The following is a 21,891-nucleotide window of genomic DNA, read 5'->3' on the forward strand; positions in this document are numbered from 1 at the left end:
ACTTCTCTCAGGTGGTTGCAGGGTTTATCAAAGTATACATTTTGTCTTCCTTTCATAGGCAGTTTTTTAATTATTGGATAATTAGAGTTTAAGTTAATGGTAATTGAAGTCTGTGTGGTCAGGAATGATATTGTTGATTTGAAGATCATTAGAAACATGAAAACTGCCACCGTACTGATGTAATTAACAAGCAGAACCAGAATTACAAGAGCAATGTTGAATTGACCTCTGTAAGAGAATCTCTGATAAAAGTGACATTATTTTTGTGTTTTGCATGACCCTCATGTCAGAAATTGGGGTTGGATGGTAAGCCAGAATCATCAGTTTTGTCAAGATCAAGTGGGTTTGAGTGCTCAAGAATTTTTTGCGTCTGCAGCTGAGATCAGTTGATCAGGCAGTTACAGAAATAGCCTTGAACATTTGTAATGGTAATAATCAGGTGCTTGATAAATTGTTTAACAGTCAGGATTGTTGTTCAAATTTGAAGGATGCAAGTGGTAGTAATGTATTTTGGTTACATGATCATGATGTATATCTTGATGACCTGTAAGTAATAAAATTAAATCTGGACCAGGCAATTCAGTGGCTTGTAGCATGAAATATGGCCTATTCTGTTTGGATATGTACACAGACTCAGTCTTCCCATTCCCTGTTTCAAGTGGCTCATATATGACAGGCACACAGCAGGGGATATTGTGTTTGCAGTGTCCAAAAGTTTCAACTATTTTTCGTGTTGCTGTAACCATATGGTAGCTGAATGATTTGACTTTGTAATGATTTTCATAATGAAACTCACGTTGTTCATATGAAAATAGGTGTTTTTTGCTGATAAGGTATGTTTAATATGTTTTCTGAGCATCTATGTCTAATCTTGGTTATCCATTTATTGTTATGATAGAATAACAGAAGGGATGAAAATTAACCAAGAATGTGTACTAGTGATAACATATAGCAGTACCCCCCAAAATGTTTGAACCTCTACTTATGAGCCTTTAACATACCATAAGCTTTAACCAAAAAAAATGGCCCAGGCTAGTGGGCTAGTAATAATTTCCATCATTTATGCACCTCTGTAGGGGAAACAAACTTTGAGAAAAAATAACACAATTTATATTTTACTACTTCGATTTGTTTGCTGACACTCTTTATGCTGAGATTGCTTTGGGAAAATGCCATATAATATCCTGCAGGACTGCAGACAATAACTACTCTCCACACATAGTAGAAATTATATTCCTCACACTGGATTGAACATAGATATTGAGTGAGTGAGTATGGTTTTACGCCGCTTATAGCAATATTCCAGCAACATCACGGCAGGGGACACCAGAAATGGGCTTCACACATTGTACCCATGTCGGGAATCGAACGCGGGTCTTTGGCTTGATGAGCAAATGCTTTAACCATTAGGCTACCCGACCGCCCCTTAGATATTGAGTACAGAAAGCAGTTTTCTGATCGCAAGATCGCAAGAAATTTCTGGAATATCTAATGGACGGCCGATTTTGAACATGTTGAATGGCAGTACTTCCCAAAGGCTTAGGAATGTTTTTGTTCCTTCCAATGTTTTTCCCATTGCACTTTTGTTTGTTTGTTCTTTAACGCCGCACTCAGCAATATTCCAGCTATATGACAGCTGTCTGTAAATAATCGAGTCTGGAACAGACAATCCAGTGATTGACATCATGAGCATCTTTCTACCCAATTGGGTTATGTGGATATGCATCAACAATGTCACCGAACCTGACCTCCCGATCCCGTTAGACGCCTCTTCCTACAAGCATCGTCGCCTTTTATGGCAAGCATGGGTTGTTGACGACCTATTCTATCCCAGATCTTCATGGGTTCATTGAAGTGTGAGATAGACGATGATTTTGACAGAATCAGTGGTATAGCCCGTAATTGTCGTTCCTTTGTCGTATTAACCTTTGCGGCTGCATGTTTTGAAAACACATTCCGACTGTCACTTTCCAGATCTGGTAAGCTACACTTTGATTGATCAGATGAAAGGTTGTTCTAATGTAATGAGATGTCCTCAGATCTTTGTTCAGCAGTAGGAGAACTGAGATCTGATTTTAATGAGATTGTCATTTAATGTAAAGTTCAGTATTAAGATTATATCTGGATCATTGATGATAGTTAGTGTGGTAGGTGTCCAACCATTGCAATATTCCAATATTTCACAGTAGGGGACTAGAAGTGTCCTCTCTCTCACATGCACAAGCAAACACACACATACATAGCTGTAATAGTGCAATAATCTTTAACCTGACGTTAAACCCCATTTCACCGCACCTTGCCTCACCAAACGAACATTGTTGGTCTCATGTGATATGTTTTCTCAGGTGTCTAGTAATACTACCACACAATAGCTACACATCTGCAGGCAATTGAATGGATGAAGATGATGAGACTTTATGGGTGTAAGTTACATACAAATTTGTATCTAGGTCAGGGTTAGTAGTTAAAATTTGAGCGCTTCTTGGAGTCCCTGGAGTCTCTTAGAAACTATATAATTTTAATGATGTGTTCTTTCATATTTAGGTAATATACACAGCACTTTATAATAGTCCTGTAGTCCTTGCCATACTGCCCAATAGTTAAGGTATCATAAGGACTAGTAGAGATTTGCCATTTGTGAGGGTTTTGCTCTATCATTATGAGTACTAGTGGACTGAAAATGTTAGTATCTAAACATGCTAAAGCTGCAAAGTCCTTTGGCTCTCATTCTTAATTTCTTGCACAAAGCCATCTCAGCGCTAAGACTATTGTAAGCCTTTTTTAAAGTATGGAAGCTACGATCATCTTAGTGCTAAGATCGCTTTGTGCAAGTGGGCCCTGGTTCTCTGGTCATGCTGGTCCTGAGATTAGTGATAAATCTGGAAGGACGGGTTCTTGTTTTCAGCTCACATCCAGTTATGTTCCCTGAACCATTACTCTGAAATGTGCTGTGGACTAGATCATGTAGGTGGTTATAACTCGCGTTTCACTATAGGTATCGTTGACCTCACCCGGCCCTTTCCATGCTAACTGAAGCTTGCTGAACCGAACATTATGATAAGATCACTCTGTGTAAAAATATTACTGCTCTCTGCAACATAAATTAGGACTTTTCCTGACATTCCTTGCTGTAAGCTGTAATCAAGTGGGTGTACATAGTATACAAAAATCAAGATACACAGGTCAGAAGCTGAAATTGGCTGTTGATTGCTATACCAGGGTATTTGCTGAAGGTAACTTGAACTAACCACTGCTAACTTCCAACATGTATTTGTCTCCAGTGACTTGGATTTATGTTGCTTTGGACAGTATTTCAGTTATGTTGCTTTGGACAGTATTTCTGTTATGTCATGGCATGTATTTCAGTTATGTCATGGCATGTATTTCAGTTATGTCATGGCATGTATTTCAGTTATATCATGGCATGTCAGCATAATCATGATAATGTCGGAAGAAACCCCAAAGTGTTTATGTTGTTGGCCAAATTGGTGTTTGCCGCTTTGGTGAAATCCATGTATATGGGTACGGTGATGGTGGACAGATAATTGATCAGAGCAGGGCAAAATTAGTATTTGAACCTATGGCGGTGGATCCTTGTATGATTAAGGGGCACAACTCTTTGAGGCAAGATAAAACGTCTAAGACCACTTTAAACTTGCCTTGACATCTCCTGATGTTCATGTCGTGAACATGGTGAAGTAGGATTTTGAAGCAAATAACAATTCAACATTCGACATGATTTAAAACCTTCTTGCTCAGGGTTTTGAGGTCATGTGCTTTGTGCAAATGTTCAAGCATGACCATGTTCAGCTGTATGCAAAAATAACAACAGCTGCCTTATTAAATTTTTCTAGGGAAGAGAAAGCAGCCAAATAGAATTTGAAAAAAATACTCAAATATTGATTAAATATGGACATTGTTCACTTTCAGGTGAGTTGGTGAGTGTCTGGTATTTTCTCTGCTGTCATGCCTATGAATGACTAAGTTCTTTCCCTCTTTTTAAGATCAGATCTTTTACCATGTTTACATCAATATGAATTACGATACCTGTGTGTGTAACAATCAACTGACTCCTTCAAAGGAGGTTGCATTCAAGGATAGAGAACTGATTTTACATACCAAACATGTAAAACATAAATCAATGGTTACTGATTTCGTGTTTATGATTTATATTTGTATGAGACAACTTAATGGAAAGGTCAGACTCTGAGACTTGGTTGATTTCTAGCCATTGTGTCCTGACGGTGATGAGGGACATTGCTCCTAATATCCCTTGTCTGGGTGAAATGTTGCATTACAAGCATGAGGTCCAATAATGAAAACCAACTTCCTTCCTTTTCTACTTGATTCAGTTGAGTCACAGGCCAAAGGTGTAAGTAAACTGATCATTTCCATTATGTGAATTTTGATAAAGCAAGGTCTTAATTACCTCAGAAAGCTGCCCCAAACTCCTCCTCAGATCAGTCTGTAAGCCTGGTCTAAATACCCCAGATAGCTGCCAACGCCTCCTCAGATTTGTCTGCCAGCCTTGTCTTAATTACCCCAGATAGCTGGCAACACCTCCTCAGATTTGTCTGCAAGCCTTGTCCTTATTACCCCAGATAGCTGGCAACACCTCCTCCTCAGATGTGTCTTCAAGCCAGGTCTTAATTATCCCAGACAGCTGCCAACACCTCCTCATATTTGTCTGCAAGCCTTGGCCTTATTACCCCAGATAGCTGGCAACACCTCCTCAGATTTGTCTGCAAGCCTTGTCCTTATTACCCCAGATAGCTGGCAACACCTCCTCCTCAGATGTGTCTTCAAGCCAGGTCTTAATTATTCCAGACAGCTGCCAACACCTCCTCATATTTGTCTGCAAGCCTTGTCTTAATTACCCCAGACAGCTGGCAACACCTCCTCCTCAGATGTGTCTTCAAGTTCAAGCCAGGTCTTAATTACTCCAGACAGCTGCCAACACGTCCTCAGATTTGTCTGCAAGCCAGGTCTTAATTACCTCAGATAGCTGCCAAAATCTCCTCCTCAGAGGAGTGGGCGGTCGGGTAGCCTAGTGGTTAAAGCGTTCGCTCGTCACTCCGAAGACCCGGGTTCGATTCCCGACATGGGTACAATGTGTGAAGCCCATTTCTGGTGTCCCCCGCCGTGATATTGCTGGAATATTGCTAAAAGCGGCGTAAAACCATACTCACTCACTCACTCCTCCTCAGAGGTGTCAGCAAGCCAGGTCTTAATAAACCCAGAACATATGGAGACCCCTAAACAATCAAATGTGTCTGCAAGCCAGGTCAACATTAACCCAGGACACTGTGACATAGTGATACAGGTAGCCTCCGATTTACCCAAAGATGCCTGTTTCAATTATTCCCTCACACACTGTGACATAATACTACAGGTAGCTTCCTTCAAACCTTCAGATGTGTCAACAAGCCAGGGCCCACTTGCACAAAGTGATCTTAGCGCTAAGATGATCGTAACTCCCATACTTTAACATAGGCTTACAATAGTCTTAGCACTAAGATCGCTTTGTGCAAGTGGACCCAGGTCTCATATATTCCCTCAGATACTGTGACATAATGCTACAGGTAGCCACCCTCAAACTCCTAGAGGGCGGTTGGGTAGCCAAGTGGTTAAAGCGTTCGCTCGTCATGCTGAAGACCCGGGTTCGATTCCCGACATGGGTACAATGTGTGAAGGCCATTTCAGGTGCCCCCCGCCATGATATTGCTGGAATATAGCTAAAAGCGGCGTAAAACCTAACTCACTCACTCACTCAAACTCCTAGATGTGTCTACAAGCCAGGCCTCAATTACTCCCACAGACACTGTGACATAATACACCAGGTAGCTTCCTTCAAACCTTCAGATGTGTCTACAAGCCAGGTCTCAATTACTCCCTCAGACACTGTGACACAGTGCTACAGGTAACCTCCCCCAAACCTTCAAATGGGCTGCTGCTATTTATATTCTTCTTACGCTGGAGTGTTTATTCCTGCAGAATCATCTGCCCTATATTCCAGAGGCATGTGGTGTCAGTGTAATGTATGCTGTAGTTGGAATATTCAGACCTAATGATCCTCTTGGGGGAAGGTAGTTTGGCATGCACTCAGTGACCTTGAGGCATGGAGGCAAGTGCAGGCAGTCTACTGGGGAATGTTTATGAATAGTGGAATTTACTTGAGGTCACTTTGTACTGAATAGTATGAGTAAAGAATGTGACACTGAAGGTTCTACATGGATGTTATTCATATACATGTAATCATGGTAATAAGTACATTTAGTTATTTGTATATTTCTGAAATCATAATGGCTAGCAACCACTTAGACATAACTAGCTTATAATAATTATATGGCCCTTCATAATGTACATGTTCATGGCTTATATGCAAGGAGCTGACCTATGTTTGGCAATATGTTTTATTCCGAAAACTCTTGTTGAATCTTGTTTTTTGTTTCTTCATTGTCATATATATTAATTATACATGTATACATACTAGGGCTGCAACGAATGTACTATTAGGCAAATACGATTATTTGTTGTCTTCAGTGAAACAATAGCAACATAAATTATTTGACATGGTTTGTTAATTATTATTATATTATTATATTATACATTTATATACTGCACTTATCCAGGTACTAGTATGCTCAAATGCGACAATGACCAGTGACCACAATACTGTCAAATTAATTATTATCCTGATTTTAAGAGTATGGTCTTTGAAGAAATCTATGCATATAATATGTTCTTAACATGCTTAAGGATATTTGTAGGTACAGGGTATGTAAATGAACATGATTGCATATTCATAAATATTCGATTCTAGTGGCCACGAATAACGAATTCAATTCATGAATCGATACAATTTGACTCACCTAATATGCAAGTGAATCGTAACAGCCCTAGTACATACACTGATATACTGGTATTCGAGAAAGCTTGCTCAAAATGTGTGATGTAACCTTTCTCTCTTTTGGCCTGATTGATATACGGTAATGAACACGGTAATGAACACGGTAATGAACACTTGACTCAGAATAGCTTTTTTTGTCGTTAAGCTGTATGGGTTCGGGCTGTCCTATATTCACTAGTGGGCCGACTAAACCTTTTAGGTTAATTTCTACCTCTGCTGGGGACCCAGGTAGTCCAGTCTAATGCACCACAATTTGCTGTGCAGACTTGCATACCTAGTCAGAGCATACCACAAACCTAAATCTAGGTCACTAATGTCAGCACCATACCTGTGCATGTGTTTTTCACCAAAGTGCTATTTAAACATCAAAGACCTGCATTACTTGGGGATTTCCTCACACATCAAGCTGACACGCTGTGATATACAGGTTTTCTTTCACCAAAGTGATTACATCTAAGACATACATCACTTCGGGCTTTCCTCCCACATAATTGTGAGATGCTGTGATGTACAGGGTTTAAACAGATGCAGAATATGGCATCCAGTATGCGTACATATTGAGAATGGAAGGAAATAACTTACATTGCGAGAGCTTTGGGATGTCAAAAGTATGTCTGTTTGAATCATAATATTTATATCAAAACGTAGATTGCTTGTAACAGAACCGACATTTCCATTCTGCTAATAAATGTTCAGGGTGTCAGTGGTTGATTTTCTTCTTGAAATCCACATCTATATTAGACATCTGCAATAATACAACATCATTACATTTTCTTTGAAATCAAGTGAAACTGCCACATATCACCACTCTAGGATCCTCATGTTCGTGCCTCTGCACCACAAACTCTATTTCAGAGAGCTCCAAGGACTAAAAAATTGATAGGCTCAGGTAAATCCCTGGACATAACTGAAATACTGTTTGACATGTTTTTTTTCTTTTACTGTTTTATGAGAAATAAAAGCCTTCTGATGATTCTGATTCTTGTATGGGCAAAGTAATTAAGGGATCAGGTATTGTGACCTGGCTAGTTCTGTGCCATACCCTTGCTCAAAGTGCTGGCAACCATGATCAACTGCTGGCTCCCAAGTGGGCCAGACTTGATGATTTACAGGCTACTGTGGTGCAGCTGTAATATTGCTTACTGTGGCATAATTAACACATGTTCATTTTACCCGTGAAGATCTGGGGTAGAATAGGTCTTCAGCAACCCTGTTACCCATGCTTGCTGTAAAAGGCGACTATAATGCTTGTCATATGAGGCAACCAATGGGATCAGGTGGTCAGACTCGCTGACTTGGTTGATGCATGTCATCGATCCCAATTCTGTGGATTGATGCTCATGATATCAATCACTGGATTGTCTGGTCCGGACTCAATTATTTACAGACCGCAGTCATATAGCTGGAATATTGCTGAGTGAGGTATTACAAACCAACCAAACAAAACATGTTCATTTACTCTGTGACTCAACTTTGTGTTCATGTTAAGTTCTCTGGGACTGTCTTTGTGGTTTTGTGGTAGAGCCTCTGCCTGGAGAGTGGAAGGCTGGTGGTTCAAACCCTAGACCTCTTTACACCCAAAGTATAGTGTGAATTTTGCACAGTAGTTATATCCTGTTCAATAGGATAGTTAGATGGAATCATATTATTTTAAAAATACCTTTTAGAAAAACTTGAATGCTGTAACCGGGTTTAAGATTGGTTCATTTTCTAGGACATTGACAGATTGTCATCCAAATATATTTTTAAAATTTTGTCATGATATAGAAGAATGCCCTCTCAAATGTTGATAAAATCATGAAAATGTCCTATTGCTGTTTGTCTCTAGCAAATCACTGACTCTAAATACAGATCATCACTCCTTAATATCATGATCATGATGATGAATAGGCATATTTGCATTTAACGCAATCTCCTTTCTCAGTAGTTTGATAATAAAAATGATATTAACAATTGAAATGAGAAACATATCTTGTAGAGCAGGGGCAATGTTAACCTGCTCTCATTTGTTCCCAGAGCTCTGACACTAATGGGCTTTGTGGAATTGTGCTTAAACAATGATAAATAGCACTTGCATATTTTCATTGGGGTGCAATCGATAATACATCATTTGCTGTTCATAGGAACTTGGGACCAAACAATAGTTTGAGCCCTTGATGTATTAACATGCTTAAGGTAAGTATGAATATAATGGGAAAATATATAGACAGACGGGCCAACTTGTAGGTATTGAAGTATGGTAGACGTAGATGAAATTCAGGCAAATATAGAAACAGACGTGCAGGTAAGGAAGAATGGTATCTCGTGATCAAATCCTGGGAAATATAGAGACAGACCATCAAGTCTGCAGGTCATGAAGTATAATACATCTAGATCAAATTCTGGGACATATAGACACAGACCAGTCATTTCGCAGGTAATGAAGTATGGAAAATATGTGAATTACATCATGCATGATTAATTGATATTGCATCACAGTGTTGAGTGGTCGTAGATGATTCTGATGTAAGTGCTTCAGAGTGCCAGGGGAATGGGCCAGTGACATCTGAAAGAATCCTATGACCACTCATTTATGAGCAGTAGTTCTGTGGCCGATATTTCTGACACCAGATGTACTATTTTCTCAGGTAGTGGTTACATGACCCATTGAGATGGTCTGAAGGTCTGTAACCCTGATATAGCACAGAGAAATACATTCAGAGAAATACAAAACAGACAATGATGCAATCATCATCGTGTCACTTGCTGACAATCAGCATAGTACAGTGCATCATGAGTTAGGTAATTACAACTGTATAAATCTGAAAATTAAATCAAGTTTGCTGCATCCAGATGTATTAAAATGTATGAACACAGATTTATATAGGCATTCTCTGTAGCTGATATTCAGCCCCATGCCTGTAACAAATGTTGGTACACTTTCTAAATTCTATTCAAATATGTTTTATAATATATGTTTTTTTTACATTATTTCACTGAATCAGTGAATGTGATCTTGAAACATGTCTGAATTTTAAGAAATTACTACTTTTATATGCATTCCCAATCTAGGTCTTCAAATGTTTTTTTCCTCCAAAATTTGCCTGCCCTTGTAACTTTCATCAAACCTTGATGAACTCAATGAGGAAGTACAATATCTATGTTTGTTTGCACTGTGTTCATGGTGTTGTAAGATAAGCATGATACGACACATGAGCTCACACACTCTTGGCACAGATGAAGATGGATGCTATGTAAAAGACTTTCAGTCAATATTATACCAAAGTAAGCCTGTATAACCTGTATGGCTATAAGGAACTGCCAGACATCCCCTGAATCATGTTAAGTTCATGTCCAACGCAAGCTGTTCTAACTTGGCATGGCTTAAAGTATGTGGCAGCCTGTAGCACGATTGTCACCAACTTTGCTACACATGCACTTTTTGTCCAGAAGTCTTCAGTACCTATACTTGCTTTCCTCAGTTGTTTCTGTTAACATATGCTAGGCAGGGGCTCGAACCACAAATTATGTCTTTTGGTCAGTCAGTAACATTACCATTCTTTATAGTTTCATCAATGTATTACCAGTCTGTGCCAAAAACATTTGAGACTTCTAGCCCAAACATGGCTCTTTATGGTTTGTTTGTTGTTTAATGCCACACTCAGCAATATTCTAGCTATATGACGGTGGTCTGTAAATAATCGAGTCTGGACCAGACAATCCAGTGATTGACATCATGAGCATCGATCCACGCAATTGGGATATGATGACATGCATCAACCAAGTAAGCAAGCCTGACCACCCAATCCCGTTAGTCGCCTCATACAACAAGCATAGTTGCCTTTTACGGCAAGCATGGGTTGCTGAAGACCTATTCTACCCCGGATCTTCACGGGTAGGCTCTCTATGAGCTGAGATTTTTACTCAACTCAGGCTTCTGACTAGTGGACAAAGTTGCAGACTGGGGCACATACACAGCAAGACCACACTAGCAAGACCCTTGAAAATTGCAAATTTCCACTTGTCCTAATGATACCTTAACTATTGGGCAGTTGGGCAAGGACTACAGGACTAGTGCCAATTCTTAACGCTGCCTACATCTATGACCTTCACTAATTTGAACTTCCTTCTCACATAAAGCTATCATGCTGTAAATATGACTGAAGTTACTGTTAACAGCAATGATAGAAGATAGGTTAAAACCTCAAATTTTCCCCAGTGGAGAATGCGGGTGAGAATAGATCACCTACAACCTATGCTTGTTGTACGAGGCAGATAAATAGATCAGGTAGTCAGGCTTTGTGAGTTGCTGTCATCATACCTTATGGCATGGGACATTGCTTATGCATGTCACAATTATTATTTACAGACTGTCATCATATAGCTGGAATAATGCTGAGTGCAGCATAATACCAGCACTCTCCATGCTCATTATTTTGTTTATTGAAATGTATTGGAGAAAACATTCTGCAACTGACACTTCTATGATTTATCATGTTTTTTGGAATGTCATCATGACATGGGGGCTGTCTCCTTTCTTTGAACAGCACTGGTGCTGTCTATAATGGAGACTTGTACACCAAACCACTGTATCATGTGTATTGGTCTGAATAACTTGTTGTGATGCTGTTTAACTAGCAAGTAGTTTTATGTGTTGTTTAAGTAAGTAGTTTAATGTTTTAAAATTTGTTTGTGCATATTTAAATTTAGAATAAAAACATCTTTTCAGCAAAATATTTGAAGTAAGCAAATTTCTAACTTGTAAAACTTGATCTTCTAACTGTCATCAATCCATGCTAACAGTCATGATAACTATGATAACAGTGTATAAATGTCATCTCTTGTATATGCAACATTTACCACAACCATGACAACTAATACATATACCATGACTGTAATTAAATAGTAATAAATGGGCTTTGATGACCAAGAACAAATACCATGTCATGTGGAAGACTACATTACACAGTGGAACAGAGTTGCAGTTGTATTGATGTCTTCACCAGGAATGTGAAACACTTTAAGCATTTCTCAAAATTCAAAGGGGTTGGTGACCAGTGTATTGAATAACTCAAATATCAACGAGGCCTGGCAGACAGATATGTCTACATGTAATAATTCTGCAGCAAAGATCACTGGCAGTGTTCTGAATTCAAGATAATTGTCAATGAGTTCTTGTTATGACCCTGAAATTACTGTATTAATACTTTTATAAGCCTGGAATGATAGACCAATCATTCCAAATAAGTAATTATGTGAAGTAAGTTAGAAATAAATTTCTACCAAGCATGATCATGATGATAGGTGATTTGAATGAATTCTAGTCCTCCTGAACAAAGTTTTACTGGCATGGTTGAGATTATTGGCTATTTGAACGCTGGTTTGTTACAATCTATCTTCCTCTTTATGGATCACAATTCTTCATATATGATGGCAATTCATCGATGGCAAGTTCAAATATCAATTGTTCACATGTACACAAAGGATTGTTTACATGGACATGCGACCTGTGAAGATCCGGGGTAGAAGAGGTCTTCAGCAACCCATGCTTACCATAAAAGGCAACTATGCTTGTTGTATGAGGCAACTTCCGGGATCGGGTAGTCAGGCTCGCTGAATTAGTTGATACATGTCATCGTATCTCAATTGCGTGGATCGATGCTCAGAGCTCCAGATAACTTTTTGAGCAATTGAGTTTTTACTCGAAGATTTCTATTTTAATTGGGTTATTACGTTTTACATTGGGTAACCAATATATTTTCACTCATCTATTCATCACTCTATTGGATTTTTCCCAAAATGTGTATGCATATTGAGATTTAAAAAAAGAAACAATATGTTTTAGATGTATATCACTGTTCTAAATATAGGCTTGACTCGGAAAGTAAATTAGCTTGTAATTATGTTTCGGAAATTTGCTCCGTTGTATGTTTGCTGAAAAAGTTTCATTGGGTATTTACAAAACAATTGAGTTTTCCATTTAATGCATTTCTGTACGCAAGTTAATTGAAAGTAATTGGGTTTTGAATAGTTTTGGGGGTTATTTTATGCAGCTTATCTGTAGCTCTGTCATGATGTCAATCACTGGATTGTCTGGTTCAGACTCGATTATTTACATACCGCCGTCATATAGCTGCAATATTGCTGAGTGCGGCGTTAAACAACAAACAAACAAACATAGACATGAAAATATATAAAATGCAGCTATGAACCTTTTTAATAGTTTTCGTTCCAAGTAGACTTTGTTTGAAAACATATCTGGCTAAGCTTGTTGAGCTGATATTATGTGTGTGTAAAGAGTAAAATGTGTTGAAATAACTTTCAAGACAAGTTCGGGCGAGTTGACTTGAATGTTTTCTTGCACACATCACTTTGGATTAACGTTTGACTACAAAGGGATGTTTGTTTCAAGTCCATTATGTACTTCTTGATATATGTGAAAATAATTATTACATGTTCATTCACACACCTGTTATGATTGAGCATGTTGAGTGCAGGCTTCAGCCCTTGCAACATGTCAAATATTGACTGTCACCAATGAGAACAGTCTGAGCCTCTGTCTGACACTTCACCACTGCCAGGGAATCAGGTATGATGTCAGCTAAACACTTCAGCACATTGCTAATGACTTTACTACTGAAGACTTGTTGAAATTGGAGTAGATAGATGTTATGCATATGTGCAACAGTTTAAAAATAATTATTGATGCCACAAAAATGCCAGTAATTTCACGCATCACTAACATCACTAATGTCCCTTTTGTTCATTCTTCTGATATAAACATCAAACAGATGCTTATTTCAAATGCAGCTTTGAAATTAATGAATACTTGAAGGTTCATATATGGAATTTCTTTTGTTTCACCATATACATGCCGTATTTGGCATATTAAGAGCTCTTCTCCAATATTAAGAGCTCACTGACCACCTTCTAGATGAATTTTTAGTAATCTTCATGATTGCCCCCTATGTGATAGTCCATATTTTGTTAATTATATTACAAATCTTTTTTTTACAGAAAACAGCATTACAGAATGGGTAGTCATAGTAATGCCTGAGAAATATTATTGAAAAAGTTCTTGTTTCATCTGCGTTTGAGCAAAGCTTGTTCACTACCGCTTGAGTTCTTGAATCAAACTTACCTTGTTCTGTTCTTGCTATGATAGGCACCTCCCTTTGTCAATTTTCTAAAAGGCTGGGGCTGTTATTTACAATGAATACTGTACCTCTATTCTGGGGACTATTTGGTAGCGTAAGATCCCCAGGACCCCATGCATGTTGTACGAGTTAAATAAAATGGGGTTTCAGTATAGCTGGAATACTGTGGACTGTACATTACATGTATTGTTCAAAGCATCTGTTCAGGAATAGTTGATGAAATTGCATGAAGCATCAATGTTTTATAGGAGTATTAACATGATTACTATGGTGTATTTCATCAAGTAAAGCAATTTTCTTCTTTATTATGAATACAAGTAACCCTGACAGCTGTTATGATTGTATGCCAATTCTTGCCATATACATGATATATCCCTGTTTTATCAGTTTTCGGATGCTTAAGAAACATTCATAGTTTTCTCTCTAATCACATGAACAACTGGAAAACATCTCATTCACTTATAAAAGACAACTTTCCCTTAAAAACAAGCCATCATCTGAGTTGATGTACAATGTCTGTATGAGCTACACCCCCTGTCATAGCGGGAGAAATCGCGATAAACATGGTCATAAACGTATGATGTCAGAAAACCTATGATCTGTCACAATAAAACATACATGTTATACAATTGTCAAGTTTTACTTTCCTTACTTCTGCATATTGGCAGAAGGATTGCACTGTAACTTTATTATTATCTAGGTGTGTTCCTGCAAATAACAGTGTTTGAGGTTGTCAACAGTTGACCATATTTATTGTTTACCACATGATCATGATGATTGGATTAGATAAACAACACCTTCAATACAATTATTCAAGCCTTTGATGGGGCATGCCACTGCTGTACAGAATTCTTGGGTGAAAGCATTGGTTGATTTCTTGTCTGTTTCATCTCTCAATAATAACCACACATCTCCCAACAGGACGCTATGTCAGGTTAGTGTCAGTAAATCAATAATGGTGGTCTGACCTGACTTTAAAGTAATATCATGATTATATCAATCATGAAAACCTTAGCATGAGTTGTTGGTATAAATATTAACGTTGTAGGCAGGTGTTGGAATGAACCTACACCTAACCTGTACCTAGCCCATACCTAACCTATACCTATCTCACACCTATCCCACACCTAACCTATACCTAGCCTATGCCTAACCTATACCTAGCCCACACCTCTCCCACACCTTACCTATATCTATCCCATACCTATCCCAAACCTAACCTGTACCTAGCCCATACCTAACCTATACCTATCTCACACCTATCCCACACCTTACCTATACCTCTCCCACACCTAACCTGTACCTAGCCCATACTAACCTATACCTAGCCCTCACCTAACCTATGCCTATCCCATAACCTAACCTATACCTATCCCACACCTAACCTGTACCTGACCTATACCTATCTCACACTCAACCTACACCTAACCTGTATCTAGCCCATACCTAACCTATACCTATCCAACACCTATCCTACATCTAACCTATACTTATCCCATACCTATCCCACACTTATCCCACACCTGTACTACACCTGCACTACACCTCTACTACACCTGTACTACACCTATCCAACACCTGTACTACACCTATCCCACACCTGTACTACACCTGCACTACACCTCTACTACACCTGTACTACACCTATTCCCACACCTGTACTACACCTATCCAACACCTGTACTGCACCTGTACTACACCTATCCCACACCTGTACTACACCTATCCCACACCTGTACTACACCTATTCCCACACCTGTAGACCCGAGAAGATCTGGGTTAGAATAGGTCTTCAGCAACCCAAGCTTGCCATGCTTGTCAAAAGAGGCGAAAGAGGCAACTAATGGGATTGGGTGGTCAGGCTCGCTGACTTGGTTAATGCATGTCATGGTATCCCAATTGCGTAGACCGATGCTCATGATGTCAATCACTGGATTGTCTGGTCCAGACTCAATTATTTATAGACAGTCGTCATATAGCTGGAATATTGCTTAGTGTGGCATTAAACAACAAACAAACAAAAGAAACTACACCTGTACTAGACATATGCTAAACCTATCCCACACCTGTACCACACCTATCCTACACCTGTACCATATCTATACTACACCTGTACTACACCTGTACTACACCTGTACTAAACCTTTACACCTATTCCACACCTGTACTAAACCTGTACACCTATACTAAACCTGTACACCTATCCCACACCTATCCTACACCTGTACTACACCTATCCCACACCTATCCTACGGCTGTAGTACACCTATCCCACACCTATCCTACACCTATCCCACACCTATCCCACACCTATCCCACACCTGTCTTACACCTGTACTCAACATGCTCTACACATGTACTACACCTATCCTATACCTGTACTACACATGCTCTACACCTGTCGTACACCTGTACTACACATGCTCTACACCTGTACTACACCTATCCTATACCTGTACTACACCTGTACTACACATGCTCTACACCTGTACTACACCTAAATATATACACCCTGAAATATTTAATTTTAAACTGTCTGTTGTTTTGGCTCCTAGGAAAAGCATTTTGGATTCTGTTTTTGCATGCAGAAGCCAAATGGCTCCCCAGGAAACATATTATGTAAGAAGGCTGCAACATACACCTAATCTACACCCAACCTACATCTGTCCACACAGACAAGCAAGAGGACTTGGTGTTTGGCCTACTTCCTGGGTTGTGTCGGCCTAATTGTGTACACAAACAATTCGCAATCACAGTGATTAATGTATCAAGCTGCTATGATTGCTCATATAATTGATTGGGTAATGTTCCTTCAAAGGGAAATATTTAGTCATCAAAAATTAGCACACAATAAACATGATAGATGGTAAACATGATTATACTGGTAGGCGAATCATGTTATTGATTTATGTTCTGTCAGAGTGTCATGTCATCAGAGGGCCATGTCTATCATGGTCTATCTTCCTTGGGTTTTCTTGATAATTTAGCGTCACACTTGAACAAGGTAATCAATAAATTGTGAGTGATAGTTCACAGTATTTGATATTAAGGTAAACCTCGGTTCTTCAAGGTCTTCTATCATATGGTGTTAAACTGTTAATTGAGGGACTCCCTTCAATCTTTATCTTTTAACGAACACTTGTAAAGATGGATCATTGTATCACTTATGACCAATACAAGCTTTTGCATGTTGTAAATAGAAACTTATTATTATCATTATTACTACATCCTGCAACTTTCTGGACCTGTGATGACAATAGACCTGACATTGTGTTATAAGCATGTTGAGGTTTGTTTGTTTGTTTGAATGTTTGTTTAACACTCAGCAATATTCCAGCTATATAATTGCAGTCTGTAAATAATCAAGTCTGGAACAGACAATCCAGTGATTGACATCATAAGCATCGATCTGCCCAATTGGGATACAATGACATGCATCAACTAAGTCAGGGAGTCTGACTCCCCGGACTAAGGTCCTGTTAGTCGCGGCATACGACAAGCATAGTGGCCTTTTCCATCAAGCATGGGTAGATCTATTCTAACTGGAATCTTCACAGGTCCATGTTGAGATATTCTGACTGGTTTCTCTTTGACCATATTAACGAAAGTATTTCCTTTTCAATTCAAATGTTTGTTGTATGAAAAGGTCAAAGGCACAGATACAGAGCGTGCATACTACACAGTGTAGTATCATCTTACCACAAGATTCAAATGTTTTGTTTAGTTATTTCTGCTCTTGAAGGCAAATTGGAAATGTAACACGACAGATTTTTTTTTCTTGATAATATGTGGTTGCCACAAGGCATGTGAATTGTAAATGACTGGAGGTAGAATTAGGTATATATGTGGCATGTATCACTTTTGAAGGTTTTCTTAGGATGGACCGGTGGACAACTAATAGAGTCCAACATTCAAAAGCAATATGTATTCATTGGCTGACATGTAGACTTGGTTGCAGTTTCCATCTAGTATATAATCTGTCTTATATTGCTTAACAGCTACACGGATACGTAAGAAATTGGTCAGCCACAGCTCTAACGCCAATCAAGAGGTGTGGCTATTTCTGTTAATCCTTTAAAAATATCAACACTGAAACAACCTTTGATCTCGACATTGTGAATAATTAACAGAACAGTTAATATTGATAATCACCTTTATGATGAACATCCTGTTTGGGTACAATAAACGCAATGAATGAATGTAAAATGAATGCCTGTCAGGGATTTATCACCTGAGTGAGACAACTGAAGGCATCTTCTATGTTTTTACTCGTTATCTGCATAAGTTGAAGACTTTCCAATCAAATTTATGAGAAGACTTAAAAACCCTGTAATGTGATTTATAAATCTGAGGCGGAAGCGGGCAGACTGGGCACTGATTTGGAGTGTCATTTTTTATCGTCTGTTTTACGCTATTTCCGTTTTTCAAATTTTATTTTGGTCAAGCATTTGGGACTAAATATGCTCTAAAGTATTAAAATCTGCATATTTGCTAAGTTGAATTTAGTAATGCCCTTTTGTTTGTTTACAAACAACTTCAGGAGGTTCTACTACCATATATGAATATAGGACATGGTACAACTACAAGACTCAATATGTACATAATTTCCAATGTCCTTTCAACAAATTCTTCTCATTTCATTTTCATATCTATGAAAGTCAAAGTCATTGCTTACATCTGAAATATTATTTAGCAAACTTTGTTAACCATGTAAAAACAAACTTAAGTCTGACAAAGGAATTTGTTGATCTGGCTGGCCTGTCATGCCGATGGTCAAATGAAATTGAAACTTTCCCCCCATCAGTGATTGAAGACACCAATGTTTCTTCTCCTGCTTCTAGATCACGTTGAAAAAAACATTCACGATATCATCATCATCATCATCACTGTTGATATGTGTGATCTCATCATGCTCATCATGGATATTGTAGTCTACTCTGAACATCTTTAAATGATCACCCTCAATGCATGAATACAAAACTAGGTTTCAAGTTAGCTAATATGAGATTTTTCATACATTAAAGTGTTAAAAATTAAGCTCGTAAGTCAAAGGGTTCCTTGTCATAACCCTAATGTTAAAAGTTAGAGATCTAGGGATCCTTAGATACCATAGATTTTGTTTGTTTGTTAGTTGTTTAATGCTGCACTCAGCAATATTCCAGCTATGTGATGGCGGTCTGTAATTATAATTGAGTCTGGACAGACAATCCAGTGATCGACATCATGAGCATCGATCTTTGCAATTGGGATACAATGACATGCATCAACCAAGTCAGTGAGCCCAACAACCCGATCCCATTAGTTGCCTCTCACAAGAACCATAGAAGAAGTCCTCAATAGGTTATATGTGTTAGTATGTATATATTAAGACCATGACTAATAATATGTATTGTTTGCAGGGTGCTAGGGAGAAGCTCCTGGGGCACGTGCTGTCAGACTGATGGCCAAGCCGTTTGAGTTCAGCTGGTGCATCCCTGTGCCTGAGGCCCTGCAGAATGGCGAGACATTCGACTGCTGGGATGAGGTACAGTGATACCTGATATCGTAACTGTACTTAATTTCATTGTTTAGAACGGTTGATGTGAAATGATAGCTTTTCAAAAATATTTCGAAGGGGCCAAAGCATGTTAAAAGATATTCAGTGTTCTCACAGTCAACATGGTTCAGGATGGTCAAGGCCAAGGCCATGGAATGGTTAACAGATTCATATTACCTCATGCTTGTCTTTAGAATAGGGTAGGGGCTAGGATGGGGTGTGGGGGAAAGGGTGGCCCAGTCTTCTAAGGTGCCGGAATTTGCTATGCAGAGTTACGTCTCTTGCACAGGTCAGAAACCTGTGATCTTTGGTTTGAATCACTGTTCGCCCTGTTTATGTTTCTTGGTTGGTCAGTATCATGTCCATGCTCATGAGTTTCACAGAAGTGGTAAACATCTAAGACATGCATTACTTCGGGCTTTCCCCCCACATAAAGGTGACATGCTGTGATATAACTGGAAAACTGTTCTAAGTGGCAATAAATCCAACTCACTCACTCTTTAGAAGGGTCATGGCAAGGGTTGACTGACATGATCAGGTGCTCGTAATGTCTTTACAGGCTGTGATCCTTCTGTTTGCTCTCATCAACCATTGGATTCTATGTCCAAGACTTTAATATTGCTGACTGCTACCCGAAACACCATTCGCTCAGTAACTCACTTTGATGTGGACTGAAAACAAGTGTCCTCGAAGGGAATGGGATGTTTTGGCTGTACAACTTTTGCAGAGGATTTGCTCATCAGGGATCAAATTCAAGATTTCTCATTTGTTTGTCAGCATGATACCTGTGTTCATGAGTTCACCAAGTTATAAACATCTTTTGTCTGCATCAGTTTTAAAAGAAGTAAAAAATATGTCTCCCACCTCACATTTTTCAAAAATTAGATGAAAATGTAACAAGTTATTGTGCCTTAAAGTCGATTTGTTTGTATTGCAGGAGTCCTCTACTCTTGATCCCAATGCAACAGTCAAAGTGGATACGAATGGCTTCTTCATCTACTGGAAGAGTGATGGCAGGGTGAGCACACTCAGACCCATAAATTGTGTATAAAAATGTATTTTTGTCCCATTTACGTCAATAAATCAATGTTTGTCTGTTTTTTAAGCCAACTGGGACCATGCAAACATGCATTTAATCTGATGACAAAGTCCTATAGTCTTTGATGTTGGCAGCATCTTGTCCATAAGCTACCTTTAAGTGTTCTATATTTGACTTCTCTGAACATTAAAAGCTATCTTCAAAAAGTAATGAAATCTATTGAACCCATGCTTGGATGTTTGTGTTAAAATCAAAATTAAATATTCAAGCATGAACATATCAAATAAGGCCTCAAATAGTGTCAAACTTGAGGAAAAAGGACATTCTTTATGATTTTTCAGAGGTGATGTAATTTTGTTTGAAGCATTAATTATTCAAATAATTTGAAACTAGTTGAATCCTTTTGATCCTTTTCAACAGGAAATTTACATATGTTAATGACATTAAGAATTCACCATTGATGTTATTGCTTAGGTATTTTGTAAGGATAAGATATATGGGTGAACAACTTCTTTATTACAATTAGGAGCGACATTTCGGTGTAGGTTCGAACACTGTTATCAAGAAGGAACCTACTGAAATGTTGCTCCTAACTGTAATTAAGAAGTTGTTCATCCATATATCTTATCCTTACTTCATGTACTTAGCACTTCAACTTCTAAATGCCTCTCAAAGAAGTCTTTCACAGTAGCTGGTTTTAAGGTAAGCCAAGGGGCCTCTTTGTTTGGGCTTGAGTGGCCCAGTGGTCCAGGACATAATGTGGAGTTGCCTCCCTTAGTCATTCCAGGATCATGAGTTTGTATCCAAGATTTGCCCTGTTTATGATCCTTGTTTTTATCCGCACCATATACATGATAATGGGTTTCTCTGAAGTGGTAAACCAAAATACAGTTAACATAGTCTCTCATTCAGTTAACTTGATCTGTAAACATCATTTTTTTAACTACTGGCCTTTAAAGTCATGATCACTGCTTAAAAGTAGCCTGAAAGGAAAATTTTGAACACTGATAACTCAGGATTTTTTATATTATTATAACATGACTATGTATTTGTGTTAAGGTGAAGGTCTCTCTTTAATGTTTAGTTCACTAAGATAATTTTGTAGATCAAATAAATAAATAAATTCTGGTGACCTACAGAGCCATATATTTTTATTTTTGCATATACCATTGCAATCTGTAGGTTAGAGACATATTTAATAGAATAGATATTTCTAACCTGTGGAAATAAGATAATTTCAATTTGCTGTCCTTTGAGGTGAGTATGATAT

The 21,891-nt window shown here is 38.4% G+C and overlaps 1 protein-coding gene across 6 annotated transcripts in view; it reads left to right on the forward strand.

Moving 5' to 3' along the window:
• The window catches only part of LOC124119506 (1-phosphatidylinositol 4,5-bisphosphate phosphodiesterase beta-4-like), a 103,136-nt gene that overhangs the window by 11,925 nt on the left and 69,320 nt on the right, over window positions 1–21,891 (forward strand). For all 6 annotated transcript variants that reach the window (XM_046482058.2, XM_048402890.1, XM_046482040.2 and 3 more), the window contains exons 2-3: window positions 19,446–19,570; window positions 20,520–20,600. In XM_046482058.2, coding sequence (XP_046338014.1) covers window positions 19,487–19,570; window positions 20,520–20,600 — 165 coding nt within the window. In that variant the 5' untranslated portion in view covers window positions 19,446–19,486. The remainder of the gene's footprint in view (window positions 1–19,445; window positions 19,571–20,519; window positions 20,601–21,891) is intronic.

Source organism: Haliotis rufescens, unplaced genomic scaffold (genome assembly GCF_023055435.1).
Source record: "Haliotis rufescens isolate VD_foot unplaced genomic scaffold, xgHalRufe1.0.p SCAF_3, whole genome shotgun sequence".
In the NCBI taxonomy this organism is placed as follows: Eukaryota; Metazoa; Mollusca; class Gastropoda; order Lepetellida; family Haliotidae; genus Haliotis; species Haliotis rufescens.